A 17,057-nucleotide genomic window follows, 5' to 3' on the forward strand; every position below is an offset into this window, starting at 1 on the left:
AATTAGCAGCTGTCAGCTCCCTATGCTCAATTCTCTTTGAGGGCAATTAACAGCACTAGGAGCCAAAAGGGGTGGTTGGCAGGAGAAAAGAAGGAAATAAACATTATGCAGAGAATTAAAAAAGAGCAGCATTATGCATTTTCTCATTCAATGTGGTTTCTCCTGAGGCATTTTTATTAATCAGTGGGTACAGAACCTAAAATTTTCTGGGTTGTCCTTATGTGTGTTTTATTGGTTTCTCATATACCACTTTAGCAAGATTTACTTTACAGAGGTAAGTCTTTTTTGATGGTTTTGGTGAGTAAATATAGCATGCTATAGCATTTTTTTTTACTAGTGCAGAATTGTTTGGGGGGAGAAAACCTGATACAGATTCACAGGGAAATAGATATACAGTAATGGGATCTCACAGTTAAGTGATTTGTGGATATAGTCATCATATGGCTATGAAAGATAGGTGTTCCTTTATGCATATTTTCAGTAATTATCTTAATGGTTAATTTCCTATGACATTAAAGTAATTTAAAATATATTGGGGAAAAAAAAGATTGTTTTAACAGTCATTTTGAACTTGAACCCAAATTTAAGCAACAACTTCAAAGCAGACAGGAATGTATTCTGGTTTGCTCCAGGGGGGAGGAACTTCAGAGCCCTCTGAGGAGATTAGGCTCTCTCCAACAGGCAGGCTTGTTTTTGCAAGTTTCCTAGGTCTACTCCATTCTATTAAGTATACATATCTCCAGTGGTAAGGAACCAGTGTCTTCACTTAAACACACTCAGAACATCACATGGAAGGGGAACTAGGCCCCTCCCTGGAAACTAACAAAAGCCTGTTCACCCTTCTACTGCTAAAGAGCATTTTGAGACAGATGAACTAAAAATAAAAAAAGTCAGTAGCTAACAGTGAATCAATACACATAGAACAAGATGCAGAGAAATATGTAAGAAGAAAAGTCAACACAAGAAGAGGATAATCTACCAGAGATAAAATTACCACTTATTTTTCCCAGGTTTCTGAAAATGTATTAACAATAACCAGAAAACAAAAGTGATAAAAGATTATAGATAAGTTACATGGCTGCTAAATGTGCCTTTTAGCCATCTTCTTTTGATAATAATGTTCCAGCAAGCATGCAGAATTAAAATGAAGATCAAAGGTAAGCTGGAACCTATGTGGCCCCATACCACTCTGTCAGCCATTGGTTAAGGGGTTGAGCACAAGTATGAGGTCCCAGCAAGGGGCCTGGACAAAAGTGGTGGCTATGTCCAGATCAGATTTTGTATAAACTGAGTCGACACCTTGACTCAATCATGCTTGAGAAGCTTCAAGCTGATCTTTTAAGAAATAAGCTCACCTTTGGTGGAAGCAGCCCAAAATGTTCATCAATAGATGAAAGGTAATATATATATATATATATATATATATATATATATATATATATATAAATATATACAGACATATACATACACACATATATACATATATGTATACATACATATGTACATATATGTATACATAAAAAATATATACATATGTATACATATATATATTTAAGGCTATATATGTATATGTAGCCTTAAAGAGGAAATAAATTCTGACACATATTACCATATGAATCAACATTATGATCAGTGAAATAAACCAGACACAAAAGGACAAACACTGCAAACACTAAAGCAGTACAATTCAAAGAGACAAAAAGTAGAATGGTGGTTTCTACGGGGCTGAGGGTGGGGGAAATAGTGCCTAATGGGCACAGAGTTTCAGTTTGGGAAGATGAAAAGAGTTCTGGAGACGGATGGTTGCAGAGCAATATGAATGTACTTAATGTCACCTGAAGTCTATACTTAAAAATGGTATAAACGGCACATTTTATATTATGTGTATGTTACCACAATAATAAAAGATAACTCACCTTTGAAGTTGCCAATGTATAGGCCAGGCAGGATCTAGGAGAGAGACACAGATCAAATGTGAGTGTTACAGACTTGAAGCACAGAGGCTGGGCCCTCACCATAGCAGTGGGAGCACAGCCCAGGCCTGTTGCCTCCCATGCCCACTTCCCGGCACCTTCCTATATGGACAGCACAGATGACTGGGCATCCTTGTTTCCAGGGCTCTGGCCCTGCCCACAGCCACTAGAAAGCCTGCTCAAATAGCTTGTGAATAGCTGCATGTTGGTACCCATCAGCTCATGGGACTTTAAAGACCAAGATCCCCCCACAGATCCTCACAGAGAGCCACATGTTCTCCCTCACTTAAGCCCTGCAATGCTCCTTAGCATTCTGAGAGTACAGCCCCAAACCAAAGGGGCCCAAATCCAAGCCATCTACCACTCCTCCCTACCCTTCCCCCTCTACTCCTCCTTTTCTCATAACACCGTAAATACCCCCCCCCCAACTTATCTCATAGCTCCAGAAAACCTCCCTTTGCTGAGATCTTGGTGCATGCTCTTTCCAAGTCTGGAAGCTATACTCCTACTCTCCTCATCCATCAGGTCTCAGCTCTGACTCACACCCTGGGGAGGCCTTTCCTGAGTCCAGAGTCTGGGGTAGGCCCCAGTTTCAGCACCCACAGTCCTTGGTATTCCCCTTATAGTGATGATGTCACAGGGGTATTGCTAGGTGAAGGTCTGTTTCCTCTGCTAGGCTAGAAAGCTCTTTGGACAGCAAACACATCCTCTCACTCACTGCTGTATATCCAGCTCCTGGCCCAGGGCTTGGTTCATGATTACTATTCAATAAAGAATTACTAAATGAATGAATCAACTGTGCATTTAGAAATGCACAGGTTAGGGGCGCCTGGGTGGCTCAGTCGGTTAAGCGGCCGACTTCGGCTCAGGTCACGATCTCGCGGTCCGTGAGTTCGAGCCCCGCGTCGGGCTCTGTGCTGACAGCTCAGAGCCTGGAGCCTGTTTCAGATTCTGTGTCTCCCTCTCTCTCTGCCCCTCCCCTGTTCATGCTCTGTCTCTCTCTGTCTCAAAAATAAATAAACGTTAAAAAGAAAAAATTAAAAAAAAAAAAAAAAGAAATGCACAGGTTAATAAAAGCATATGTTTGCTCCAAAATGTCTACTTCTCCTAAGGCAGTGGTTCTCAAACAAGACAATCCATCAGAATCACCAGAAGGTGTTAAAAATTCAGATTTATGAACAAGCCCCAGCCCCAGCTGCCATATAGAATGATTCAGTAAATCTGAGATAAGAACCAGGGCAGGGTTTTTCACACGCAACTCCCCACTTTGCAAAATACAAAGCTAATTCTTATCTGGCATTACTTTGTATAAAGAGTTCGAAATCCAAATACAGACACTGCTTTTGGAAGCTGACATGATTTTCAAATGCATACAGAATACTGGCCACTGCAGACCCTTGGTGCCCTGGTGACACCCTCCTGTCAGTACTACCACCCCACACCCTAGCTCCATTTGCTCCACCATCCCTCAGCTCCATTTGCTTCACACTCCCTATTTTTATCCACTCCCACCAAGAAAGCTGAAAGCAGCATGTGGTAATATTCTTCACATGCCTGGATTTCTTTGAGCATCTTCCTGACAACCAGTTACCTTGCTAAAAATTGATAGCATCTGTGCAAGTCACTGCAGGCAGAAGGTACTGTGTCACTGTCAAGGCAGCCTGCTGGAACACAGCAATACAGGTCTAGGGTTAGCTTCTGTGCCGGGGTACAGAGGTTGCCAAGCTGAGGGGCCACAGAACATAGCGACCAAATAGGGATACTTGTGAGAAGGAAAAAAGAATTTATTACTATAGCTGACCCTTGAACAATGAAGATATTGGGCATCAACCCCATCCACAAAGTTGAAAATCCATGAATAACTTTTGACTTATCCAAAACTTAACTATTAATTTAGCCTACTTTTGACTGGGAGCCTGACCAATAGCCTATAAATGCATATTTTGCATGTTATACGTATATTAAACTGTATTCTTACAATAAAGTAAGCTAAAGGAAAGAAAATGTTGAGAAAATAATAAAGAAGAGGAAATACATTTACAGTACTGTAAAAAAAAAAAATCCTTGTACAAGTTGACCCTTGTATTTCAAACTTGTGTTGTTCAAGGATTAACAGTACTCCAGGACAATAGGCAAGACCCAGAAGTGAGCAGGGCATGGGGATGTGTGATCACCATGGCTAACTGAGTTTGGAGAGTTCCCTTGGGGACTGAGAGGTCAGTTATATTCATGACTGAAGTCACAGCACTGAGGCAAGCCAGGTTAGATCTGTAACCAGGAACATGTGAAACAGTATCTCAGGGGAAAACACCAGCATCCATTGCCAAGGAGCTAAAACATTTGACAGGTCTTTCTTGAAACATAATCAGTCTTTGGGATTCTCCTGGGAGGAAGGGTGGAGAAAATACTGCATTATTCCTATTTTAAAATATAAGAACAATACAAGTTCATCTTAGAGATAGATCAAACTGATAGTCTCTGGCAGCTCTTGGCTGCATAGAGCTTTTTCATATGCAATCTCCTGTTGTACAGGGTCTCTCCTATCTTTATTAGGAGGTAACATTAGATACTAAAGGGTATAATCGTCACATGGCTCTCTTGGCTGATAGTAACAATGACTTCCTCCTTGACCAAACTTCAGTTAGGCTCCTTTGAGCCTTCCTCTTGACTAGGCCTCATCTGTGGCCTGCCAGTTTTGGCAAAGAATCCTGCTAAGCCTGTTTAGTAAGAATCCTCCCACTCTTGATATCCAGTCAAGCTCATTTCATACCTTTTATACTTAATCAAGTTCTTTTCAGTAATTTTCCATCCTTCCCTCAACTTGCCTGTTGGCTAGAAATCCCCACTTTTTCCTGTTGTATTGGGAGTTGAGTTCTGTCACCTGCAATAGTACCTCCCCCTATTTCAATAGCGTCAAATAAGGTCTTCTTTACCACTTTTAATAAGTGTCAGAATAATTTTTCTTTTATAACATTGACCACAAATGGCTCCAGATTCATAAAATGGACAATTATAATGAACTATAATGTAAGCATGTGTATTTGCCAAAAATCACAGAACATATAACAGTAGATGAATGTTTACTGATTTCTGGTCACATGTGGGCAGCATGCTTGGCACTCAGGATATAGGGGTGATGGAGAGAGACATGGTCCTGCCAAAGGCCTACTTCCCTTGTGGAACTCCTTGCCTAGGGAAAGAGGAGGTGACTTGACCACTCTGGGATCGCCAAAGATTTCCAGGAGGCAGCAACACTTAGGAGACCTGCAGCTCAAGGGTAGTGGGCCAGGAGAGAGGGAAGGACAGGCAGGGGAGCAACAGAAACTGCCAGTAGAGAGAAAGAAGGCCAATATCTACCAGGAGAGAACATGAGGGAGGCAGAGACAGAGAAGGCAGAACAGGAGGCTGTGGTCCAGATTGTGGACCAGGCTGCATGCAGCAGACACAGACAGCCATGGAAAGCTTTCAGGGCTCTAGATTAAGTACCACTAAAATGATTAAGATGTGTGTAGCCATTAGCAATATCTTTTCATATATTTTTATTTAACATATCTTGGAAATGTCATGATAAAAATACAGGAAAGGTAAAGTTGTATATGTAGTCAATGTATTCATTATCATGTTCACCTCTGTAAAGGGAACACGGGGGGCTGTGGGGAGGGTCCAGGTAGGGCCACTTTGTATTGCTGTTTGCACTTTTCTATATGGTTTAGATGGTCTAACTTCATGCGAACATTACTTCAATTTACTTTTCTTTTTAAGTGTATTTATTTTGAGAGAGAGTGAGAGAGAGAGAGAGTGCACATAAGCATGTGCAGAGGAGAAGCAGAGAGAGAGGCAGAGAATCCCAAGCAGGCTCTGTGCTAACAGCACAACCCAAACATGGGGTTCCATCCCATGAAACATGAGATCACAACCTGAGCCGAAATCAAGAGTTGGACACTTAACTGACTGAGCCACCCAGGTGCCCCTACTTTTTTAAGTCAAGAGGGGTTATTTGGGGAAAAGATTATGGCCCAGTTTTTCTTTTCTTTTTTGTACTTCTACTACTTTCTCTTTTAAAATAAATATGTTTCATATTATTCTTTAAATAAAATAAAGCAAGAACTTGAGATCACCTCTCTTCCTTGCTTTAAGAGCCATGGTTTTATGATTGCTTTTTTTTAAGTTTATTTATTTATTTTGAGAGAGAGAGCACAATCAGGAGAGGGCAGAGAAAGAATCCCAAGCTGGCTCTGCACTGTCAGCACAGAGCCCAATGTGGAGCTCGAACCCACAAACTGCAAGATCACGCTCTGAGCCGAAATCAAGAGTCAGATTCTTAACTGACTGGGCCACCCAGGTGCCCCAGTTTTATGATTCCTAAATCCATCCTTTAGAAGCCAACGCCAGTCTGGCTTCCACTCCCTGCAAGGCTATCTAAAACCAAACATTATCTTCCCACCCACATTATCAATTCAAGTCTCCTGATGATGTCACCTTCTCCCAGTCACCCAGAGTGAAAACCTGGAGGCTACTCCCACCACAGTACCTCCCTCTCTCTTCCTTAGTGCCTCTCTCTCCCCAGTGAGTTACAAATTCCCAGAACAGTCCTGGCTCCTTGGCCCAAAGCCACCACCCCAGATTAGAGCCTCAGTTCATATATGGGCTAGAGTAGTATCCATTGAACTAACTTCTCTGTCCCATCAAATTAATTTTTAAATGTCATATTCTCACTGGGTCATTTTCTAGATGTTTCATAGCAAACCCTTTATTTTCTAGAAAAAAGAAAGTCAAAACTGAATTTTATTTTTATTTTTTAAAATATGTTTATTTGATTATAGTTGATACACACTGTAACATTAGTTTCATGTGTATAAAATAGTGATTTGGCAATTCTATACATTATACTACACTCACAAGTGTAACTAACATCTGTCACCACATGACACCATTACAATACCCTTGACTATACTGCCTATGCTGTACCTTTCATCCCCATGACTTACACATTCCATAACTGGAAACCTGTACTCCCCACACCCCTTCACCCATTTTTGCCCATCCCCCCACCACCGCCTCCCCTCTGACATCCACCAGTGTTTTCTCTGTATTTATAGGTGTGATTCTGCTTTTCGTTTGCTTATTCACTTGTTTTGCTTTTTAGATTCCACATATAAGTGAAATCGTATGGTATTTGCCTTTCTCTGACTTATTTTAATTGGCAAAATACCCTCTAAGTCCATCCATGCTGTTGCAAATGGCAAGATCTTGTTCCTTTTTATGGCTGAGTAATATTCCATGAGATAGATAGATAGATCTCACATCATTTTTATCCACTTGTCTATTATGACTCTTGGGTTGCTTCCATATCTTGGCTACTGTGACTAATACTTCAGTAAACATAGGAGTGCATATATCTTTTCAAATTAGTGTCTTCATTTTCTTTGGGTAAATACCCAATAGTAGAATTCTTGGCTCATGTGGTATTTCTATTCCAAAACTGAATTTTAACTGAAAATTTCAACTTGGCTTCCACAGGATGGTTCCAACTTACCCCTGAAGGATTTTCCCTATTTCTCTCTAACATGCAGCCAAGTCAAGTAACCCCTATTTTCCTATTACCCCTTACTGGTCCTACCTTGCAATGTCACATTTCTTTGTTCTCAATATTCTCTTTAAACAGAGAAATAGGGGCGCCTGGGTGGCTCGGTCAGTTGGGCGTCCGACTTCGGCTCAGGTCATGATCTCACGGTCCGTGAGTTCGAGCCCTGCGTCGGGCTCTGGGCTGACCGCTCAGAGCCTGGAGCCTGTTTCGGATTCTGTGTCTCCCTCTCTCTATGACCCTCCCCGTTCATGCTCTGTCTCTCTCTGTCTCAAAAATAAATAAACGTTAAAAAAATTGTAAACATAAACAGAGAAATAGTCCCCACTATTTGGGGTCCCTCATCCCCCTTGGCTATACTAAAAAAATTATAAACACTCCAATGGACAATTATTTTATTTTATTGGTTTCTTAGCCACGGAAGCCCTTTCTTATGTTTGAGGAATCCCCCCGACCACCCACTTTAGAGTGGTGGGAAGCACAGCCTAGCTTTTACTACAGAAGCTGCAAATACCCAGATATCTACTTTCATTTGTCTTTGCTGCTGTGACATGGAAATGTGACCTAAGTGCAAGAGGTCTCCACAGCTGCTCCAGACTGGAAACCAGAGATAACCCAGAGCATTCTCTCCTACACTAGGGGCAGCAGGGCTGGTGGCACATCTGGAGCCTAACAATAGCAGCAGCAGTATCTTTGGGTAGCCCCAGAAATGCTCTCCCCAGACAAGTTCTAGGATCTGCTTCTGGCAGGGTAGCCTTAATTTGGTTCTCCAGCCTTCCTGGCCATCCTACCTATTATACCCAAAGCAACCACATTTGGCTTTTGTTGCTTACAACCACAGCCCCTGATGTAGGCCTTTCAACCCAGACAAAATGCACAAATGCAAATGAGCTGCACAGACCTTCAGGCAAGTCACAGACTAGCAAAGTCCTATCCACCCTGTAAACAGCAGCACCATTGGCACTCCCAGAATCAGTTAGAGATCACTCTGACAAGAGATTCCTCCCTTCTCTGGACTCTATTAGCACCCCATTAAACACTTACTTCTACTCCTTAATAGCTCCCCAATTTATTTGCTCCTCTTGAAACTTCTGTTTACTACATTTGTTCAACTTCCTCTAGCTTATTGTAACAGCCGCCTAAAGATCTCCCTACCTCTGGACTTGTCCCTCAAAAGGAATCCTCAAACTCCCCTCTAAGGTGCAAAGTTGAGTATGTAACTCTTCAGATTAAAACCTTCTCAGGGTTCCAAGTATCTATCACCATGAAGCCTAAATCTGGCACTTCAAGAGAGACCTTCACGAACTCAGGTTGCTATGTCTTCAGCCACAGCCCCATGCCTGCTTTTTACCCAAACTTCCCCATAGCTTTGTGACCACACAAAGATGCAGAGCGGGACCCCCAATTCCAGCATCCAGGTTTTAAGGGAAACAGCCCAATTTTCAACTGTTATCAACTACATTAAAAAAAAAAAAAACCACCTTAAATATTGGGAGGGAGAAGCACAGGGGCCAGTGTTGGAGGAGAGTGGCATCCCTTTGGGATGCCAGAGCAGAGTGCTGGCAGAGGAAGGCTTAAATTTACCAAAATCAAACAGCCAATTTACTAAAAATAATTTAAGATGCACTTTTTTTGCATGCATTTAAACTTTTATGATTTAATTTTTTCAAGTTTTTAAATTTCAGTTAACAGGGGCGCCTGGGTGGCGCAGTCGGTTAAGCGTCCGACTTCAGCCAGGTCACGATCTCGCGGTCCGTGAGTTCGAGCCCTGCGTCAGGCTCTGGGCTGATGGCTCGGAGCCTGGAGCCTGTTTCCGATTCTGTGTCTCCCTCTCTCTCTGCCCCTCCCCCGTTCATGCTCTGTCTCTCTCTGTCCCAAAAATAAATAAAAAACGTTGAAAAAAAAACTTTAAATTTCAGTTAACATACAGCATATTAGTTTCAGGTGTAGAATTTAGTGATTCATCACTTATATACAACTCCTGGTGCTCATCACAATAAGTGCTCTCCTTAATATCCATCACCTGTTTAACCCATCCCCCTGCCCACCTCCTTTCCAGCAATCCTCAGTTTGTTCACTAGAGTTAAGAGTCCGTTTGCTGGTCTGCCTCCTTTCCCACCCCCCTCCATGTTCATCTGTTTTGTTTCTTAAATTCCACATATGCAAAGAGGTGACAGAGCTATTTCAGTCAACTTTTAACTCCATTTTCAAGACCAGGAGAGTAAACTAGTGTTTCAAGGGCTGTAAATAGAAAGTGAATAGCTCTGGGGCGCCTGGGTGGCTCAGTCGGTTGAGCGCCGACTTCGGCTCAAGTCACGATCTCGCGGTCCGTGAGTTCGAGCCCCGCATCGGGCCCCTGTGCTGACAGCTCAGAGCCCGGAGCCTGTTTCAGATTCTGTGTCTCCCTCTCTCTGACCCTCCCCCATTCATGCTCTGTCTCTCTCTGTCTCAAAAATAAATAAACGTTAAATAAAAAAAAAATTTAAAAAAAGAAAAAAAAGAAGAAAGTGAATAGCTCAATCCCAGTTTCTTTAGTTTTTTCCATATAGAATTACACAACAAGATAAAGGAAGGCTACACGACTGGCCATTGGCAGAAAGAGAAATTACAGTTTTGTTTTCAAGAAAAATAAAAACCCCATGAATATTTAAACTTTTACTCCAGTCAGCTTCGTAATTCAAACTTGAAACTCAAAACATTTGACCCATCCACTTGTTGCTGGTAATCCTTAAGTACAGAGAAAGAGAAAAATGAAATACAATCATTTTCCAGCATAAAGATGACTTGTAGAGGAGATCATGGAGGAGCAGAATGTTCATCTGGGACAAAGTGGCTGATCAATCAGTCAATTCATGAAGTCTGAGCTCAAGCCAGAAGCAAGAACGCAAAGCACATGAAAATCATTACCACCTGGAAGGAAAGAAAAGCATAGACCAAGGAAAGAAGTGTGTATATGCATTTGGGAATGTTCTATGACTCTAAAATAAGAACCAGATTGGTCCTAATCATTTTTGGGCCTTCTGGAAAATAATTGTTCTTTCCCTCTGCTGAGAATGGTCTTCCTCCATTGTTCACCTGGGTGGCTCCTTGTCATTTAGATACTCCATGAGATGACAGTTCCTGAGATGGTCAGCTTTCCTGACCACTAAACTCCCTGACACCCTTCATCACACCACTCTGTTATTTTCTTCATCTTATTTATCAGAACTTAAAATTATTTTATTATTTGCTTGCTTTTTTGATTGACCTTGAAGGAGGTCTCTATTGTGTTCCCTACTCTGTCTCAAAAGCCTGCCACAGAGTCTGGCACATGAAGAGATAATAAAAGGTGATGGAGCATAGCATGAACTGCAAGAGAAGATGCTCTCTGGCACTACACTAGTCAAAAAAGATTCTTGTTTTCTGATAAAAGACTGTATGCAAATAGAAAATGAAGGCAGACTCTTGAAGAAATACTTTGAGACCATGCTAAATATTTTCCATGGTTAATGGATCCTCTTCATCAATATTGTTCACACCCACACTATACTAACACTGGCCATACAGAAATACATAAAACCAAATCCTTAGCCACAAAAAAAGCACTTATGAACAAAAGAATTCTACTTCTAAGGCAGTAAATATTTTGAGTTTATTTTTTAAACATTTCTCTTAGTGTTTCAGGATGACATGGAGTCTAAGAACATCACCCAAACAGATTTAAGAGATAAAATTCCCGATCAGGCAGCAGTACAAGGTTGTGGGGGGTAGGAGAATCTTAATTCTTCCCAAGTCAGAAATTTCTGGGTTTCAAAGAATCTGGTGGATTCTCAGAAGGGTTAAATTTCACACACTTTCTTAATGCCATTTGGCCATGGACTTAACCAGTTTGCATTTACAAAAGGAAGAAACTGAGAATACTCTCGTATGCACTTAGAACATTGCCTTAAGCATCTTTCCTTCAATACAAAATAAAAATATAATGTTGAAAAGAAAAAATATCCAGAAGGTAGTACAGAGGACCAAAGACAGAGATTACCAGCATAGAGCAGTTTTTATCTGTACAGCTGTGTACATGGTATATTCACCTCCTGCAGAAGTACTCCTCTTGTAAGCTGCCTGGGGCCAGGTGGCAGGGTCTTCTTGTCTTTGACAAGAAGCCCAGTACAGGCTCTAGCACAGTGCTTTGACAATAGCAGGTGTTCAATAATATAATATGATAAACAGGGGGATGAACAGATGAATAAATTATGAAGGTGGCCAAGTCAGGTGCTGTCACATGGAAACAGTGGCATTCATAGCACAAGGATGTCTAACCTTCCAGCCCCTTACTATACAAAAACAGAGCTTCTCAACTTTTAAGGCCCTATTACACCTTTTGATAACAATCTAGTCCTAAGTCACACACACCTTCTCCTCTGAGTGGAGAAGCCTAGGCCAGTGGCTCTCAATGGGGGATGATTTTGCCCTCCAGGAGACACCTGGAAATACCTGAAGACATTTTTGGTTGTCACAATGGGGGAAGGGGGCAACTGGCACCAAGTGGGTAGAGGCCTGGAATGTTGGTAAACCTCCTACAATGCATAGGACAGCCCCCACAACAAAAATTGATCCTGTCCAAAATGTTAATAGTGTAGAAGTTGAGGAACCCTGCCATATGCTTAAGGAGGCATATTCATGTCTTTGATCTTTTCCCCTTGAACTAAACTCCTTTCTCAACTATATTCCCTTATCCTCCTAAGCAGAACACAGCTATCCTAAACCAATGTTATCACTATAACAATTAATGGGACAAATCTAAGAACACTGATAGCAGTGCATATTTGTACTTTACAGTTTGCAGGAATGTCTTCTAATAAATTCTCATTTGCTTCTCTCAAGAATCTTGGTAGTATCTGGAGGAGGTATCATCATATTTGTTTTAGAGCAAAGAAAACTAGATAAGCTAACCACCGTCTCTATGAATTGAAGGAGGTAAAAAAATTGAAGCTCAGAAACAGTAAGTGACTTGTTCAAGATCACACTCATGAAGCAGCAGAGTGGTAGAGATACCCCAAATCAGGCTTTGTGATAGCCCTACCCCTCTGTCTTTTACCACGGTGGTGGCCCAATGGAAATACAATGTGAGCCACACATGTTATTTAAAATTTTCTAGTAGTCACATAAAATGTAAAAAGCAGCAGATGAAATCAATTTTAAAAATATATTTTACTTAACTGAAATATATTCAGAATATATTCAGAATATATATTCATAATATTTATAATACACAACATACAAACTTATTTCTGTAACCAATATGTAAAATTATTCATAGAATGGTTTACAATTTTTGTACTGTCTGGTGTGTATTTTAAACTTAAATCACATCTCATTTGCAGTTAGCCACATTTTATTTTTTAAAATCTTTTAAAAATATATTTATCTATTTATTTTGAGAGAGAGAGAGAGAGAAAGAGAGAGTGCATGCATGCAAGCTGGAGGAGGGACAGAGAAAGAGGGAGACAGAGGATCCAAGCAGGCTCTGTGCTGAGAGCAAAGCAAAAGAAAACTTAGGAACTAAACAATGTAGATTTTCTTACGACTGCTCCAAGAATAGCAGTTTTTACTTATATTCCATGTCCTCATGGAAGATGTTCTCATCAATACTTTCCTGTCTCTTGTGTGGTAAACATCATGTCTCAGTTAGGTGGACAGAGCATATAACACAGGCAATTTAAGGGAATGAGGCTTCTGTGTTCTGGCCAGTTAAAGATGTGAGGATGTAGAGAAAGAGAACACAGCATTTGTGATCTATTAGTTTTGAGCCTCATGTCATGTGCCTCTAGCATAAAAAGTCTAACCCTGACTATAACCCCGGGAGGTCTGTCTTTTCCTCTTTGTGGGAAATGGACCATCAGAGAGATTAAGTAACATGACTAAATTCCTAATGCTAGGTTTGGAACCTAGTTTCCATTGATTGTGAAGGTAGTTAGTGGAGGTCTTTTCTTTGTGCTAGGATGGCAGTTTATCCCGAGTGAATTCTAAAGACTCTGAAAAATAACTTGATAAAGCTCCCCAGAGCTCCAAATTAATTGCAAAATAGGAAAAGCCATCTTTTCTTTTCCTTCATGTTTGAGATTCATAAAAGGAGGAGAGAAAGGCAGGCAACTAAAACAATTCCCAAATAGATTCTCTGAATTGGCCAAAATTGTAATCACTAATAAGTTTATGATGTGTCAGGCCCTATTTCGAGACTTTACCATACAGAGCAACTCATCTGATCTTCACCATAACCCCATGAAGTGCTATTGTTTTCATCCCTGTTTTATAGATGAGGTGCACAGAGGATAAATCACCTACTCAAAATCACCCAGCTGGTAAGTGGAAGAGCCTGGACTCAAAGACAGGTGTCTGGCTCATAGCTACAATGCAGAGTGCCTCACTAAGATGCTAAAGATCAATCTAGTAAACATCTATAGTGAGATTAGAGTTAAACTAAATAGGCTATTGCATGAAAATGTCATGTTTCTGTAGAGTCTTTGAAAATTCCCAGTTGATGCAAAGCTCCTGAACCTCCTACGCTTTTGGGTGAGGACCTATAATGGAAACTCCTATACTGTCTTATTAATTTTAAGTACTATAATGTCCCACTACAAACAAAAATCTAGTCTCTCTGAGCAGTATGTCAGAGAAATCCACTCTAAATGCTTCTCCAAGTGCATGTTTTTATCTCAGTCAACCTGAATTACTCACCTAAACGTGGGATAAAGAAAGCACTACCATTATAGGTAGGATGTGAGGACCCTCTGGTTCTGACACCTTAACCCCTGACTGACTGCCAGGGTTGGTTTACTTCATTCAGAACCCAGCGGCCCAAGCTGATTGCCCCTTTTTTCCTCACTGCTCTGTGTCCTCCAAAAGCATCCTGCCTTGTGGAAATCAAGCTGTCCATGGATTTCATAGGAAACTCACTTGTGACAATGGAGGCAAACACCTCCGTTGGTTCAATTGCTAGTCTATACCAAAGGTTCTATGAAAAACCTTTGTGTCATTTACCACTATACTCTCCCTCTGCCCTTACAACTAGCACAGCACAGCACGTTAGATATAATGGCTCTGTTTACAAGATGGTTAAGATAATAACAAGAAATGTATTACTTCTTCAAAAGATAAAAATCATGACTATGACTGTTTTTGCTGAAAAGCCTTAAATTAATTTTGAACATTCAGGCAATCATTGGTATTATGTTCTTTGACTTATAATATTAAAATACTACAAATTAAATGCTGAAAAAGGTGGAGAGTGAAGAAGTCAAGTGGAAAAAAAGTAGAAAGAACTAAAGGAAAGCTAAGGTATGACTACAACTAGTGGGAAGGCAAAAAGAGACCACAAATTTATGGAAGCACCTTTATTGTTGTTTTCATTTAACAAGCAGAAGGCTCATGGTGCTGATGGATTTCAGTGCTAATGGGGACATAATGCAAGTATTTACCCAAGAGAGAAATAGTCTGTTTCTAATCTTGATCACTGCCCCCCTCCCCCAACACACACACACACACACACACACACACACACACACACACATACGTACACACAAGGAATACAATTCTGGTTGCCAAAAGACTCAGATATGCAGGCCTAAATCATACAGTAGTTCTTCCATAAACTGTGTCTGCAGAACACAATAAACATGAAACAGGCAGGTGAAAAAAACTTAACTGGGTACACAGGATTATGCCTAACTGAACTCTTCTTCCCAACCTTGAGTTCTAATACTCCCCCATCCCACTTCACACTCTAGCTGAAAGAACCAAGCCACTGCTGACCGCAGTGCACAAAGAAAAAAAGAAAAGAAAGACAGCCACATTGTTATACCCACCAACTATGAAAGCTGAGTCTGTGTGGAGATGTAGGTGTGTGGAATACAATGGAGGCAGATCATTTAAAGGCCTATGAAGAGGTACTTATCTTTGGTGAGGACTTTTAAAAGTTTTCTAAGTCTCTCCTTGAAACCAGTCAGTACCAGATCACAAAATCCTTAACCTTGTGGGTGACATGAACCCCAGGCAACTCTCAACTACAGGGCTAAACCTGGTATCTTCCATTGTCAGGAAAAACACAACCTGAGAAGGGGGTTCTGGGGAAACTGGAGAGTAAAGGGTGGGGGGCAAAACAGAGACAAAAAGAAGAGACCAATATGGATTTTCTGTGAGGCAAAATCAGCACAAACAGCCAGTCAGACAGGTTGCCCTTGCTGCAGGAGCCATACAATCCAGGATAAACCAAATCTGAATCTGTTTTCTCAACAACTCCTTCCCCTGCCAGGTAACACCTCAGGACTTAGGTCTCTGTCAACTTCTTTGTCCACATGAAGAAAAAAAGAAGAAGAAGAAGAAGAAGAAGAAGAAGAAGAATATGGGAGAAACAGGAATTAAATAGCTACTCTAGTTTACTAATAATGTGGGTGGTGATGCTTCAAGAGTCGACTCTGGGAGAGAAGGGGAAGGGAGAAAAAGAAACCACAACCCCTCTGAGCTCAGCTGAGGTCTCCGCGGAACAAGTGTCAACGCTTTTAAAGAGCACGGCTTGCTCTCAGTCGCAGAGCACACAGGATGGCAGGGTAGGTGCGGAAGACTGCTTACCCAGAAGCCCGCAGGAAGCTGGAGACGGGGGCACCTCAAAAACAAAAACATCGCGAGCACCACTACAGGCGCGCCGCCCCGCCCTCCCGCTCCCACCAGGGGAAAGCGCACCAGGTGTCAAAGTCGCTGTGGAACGGAACCTGGCCAGACAGGTCGGAGCGAGAGCAGGGCACTCGTCGAAGGCTCTCTCCTTGCCCAGCAAACACCAGCCTCGGGGAAGGCTGAAAAGTGTAAGCAAAACCAGAACAAATGAAAGAAAGACACGTTACCTTGTTCATCCCATTCCCCATGGTGGCTGAATGCGAACTCTAGCACCCTTGGTAATGAGGTCGCAGGCTCAATAAAGGCATATTACAACACGAGGAGGAGGGAGCAGGTGGGGCGGGCGGGGGAGGAGGCCCTGGGGAAGAATTTCGTGCTCGCAGTATAAACAACAATAATAATAATCAGGGACATCCAGGCCACTGGGTTTGCTCCAGGGAGCCGGCCTGGACTCTAAGGCTTTCCGCTCGTCCGACCCGGACTTCCCGGACGAGCAGAGCAGAGGCACTGGCGCCCTTGCCGGGAAATGGTCTTGCTTTGCCTGTGCACGCCCCGTGTGCGCCCCAGCGCCCCTCCCTGGCCGGACCGGCTCCCTGGGACTTGTAGTCTGGCTCCCGGCAGCTGCAACCGCTCGCCCCGCCCCGCGCGGCCCACAGCTCCTTGGCGGCGGGAGCCGAAACCCAAAGCGCACGCGCAGCGCAAGCCTCGGGGACTGCTGGGGCGCGCGTTCCGGGAGGTAGACTGAAGGGCGGGGGCGGGGGCGGGGTCTGGTGGTCGCGCAGGCACCGCCTCTACCCGGCCGCAGCGCGTCTCTAGGCCAGGTCCCCCGAGATCGGGGTCACCAAAACTCCCGC

At 42.3% G+C, this 17,057-nt stretch overlaps 1 protein-coding gene across 4 annotated transcripts in view; it reads right to left on the reverse strand.

Moving 5' to 3' along the window:
* DUSP22 (dual specificity phosphatase 22) overlaps positions 1–16,838 on the reverse strand; it is a 73,342-nt gene extending 56,504 nt beyond the window's left edge. Inside the window, exons 1-2 of one of the 4 annotated variants that reach the window (XM_049611310.1) lie at positions 3,565–3,919; positions 1,917–1,950 (exon numbers count right to left, since the gene is read on the reverse strand). In XM_049611310.1, the coding sequence (XP_049467267.1) occupies positions 1,917–1,950; positions 3,565–3,809 (279 nt within the window). In that variant the 5' untranslated portion in view covers positions 3,810–3,919. Of the gene's footprint in view, positions 1–1,916; positions 1,951–3,564; positions 3,920–16,430 lie in introns of those variants that run through there. The other 3 variants (XM_049611311.1, XM_049611313.1, XM_049611312.1) reach the window with 3 other exon arrangements.
* Positions 16,839–17,057: the final 219 nt, after the last annotated feature.

The sequence above is a fragment of the Panthera uncia genome (assembly GCF_023721935.1).
Source record: "Panthera uncia isolate 11264 chromosome B2 unlocalized genomic scaffold, Puncia_PCG_1.0 HiC_scaffold_25, whole genome shotgun sequence".
Taxonomy (NCBI): domain Eukaryota; kingdom Metazoa; phylum Chordata; class Mammalia; order Carnivora; family Felidae; genus Panthera; species Panthera uncia.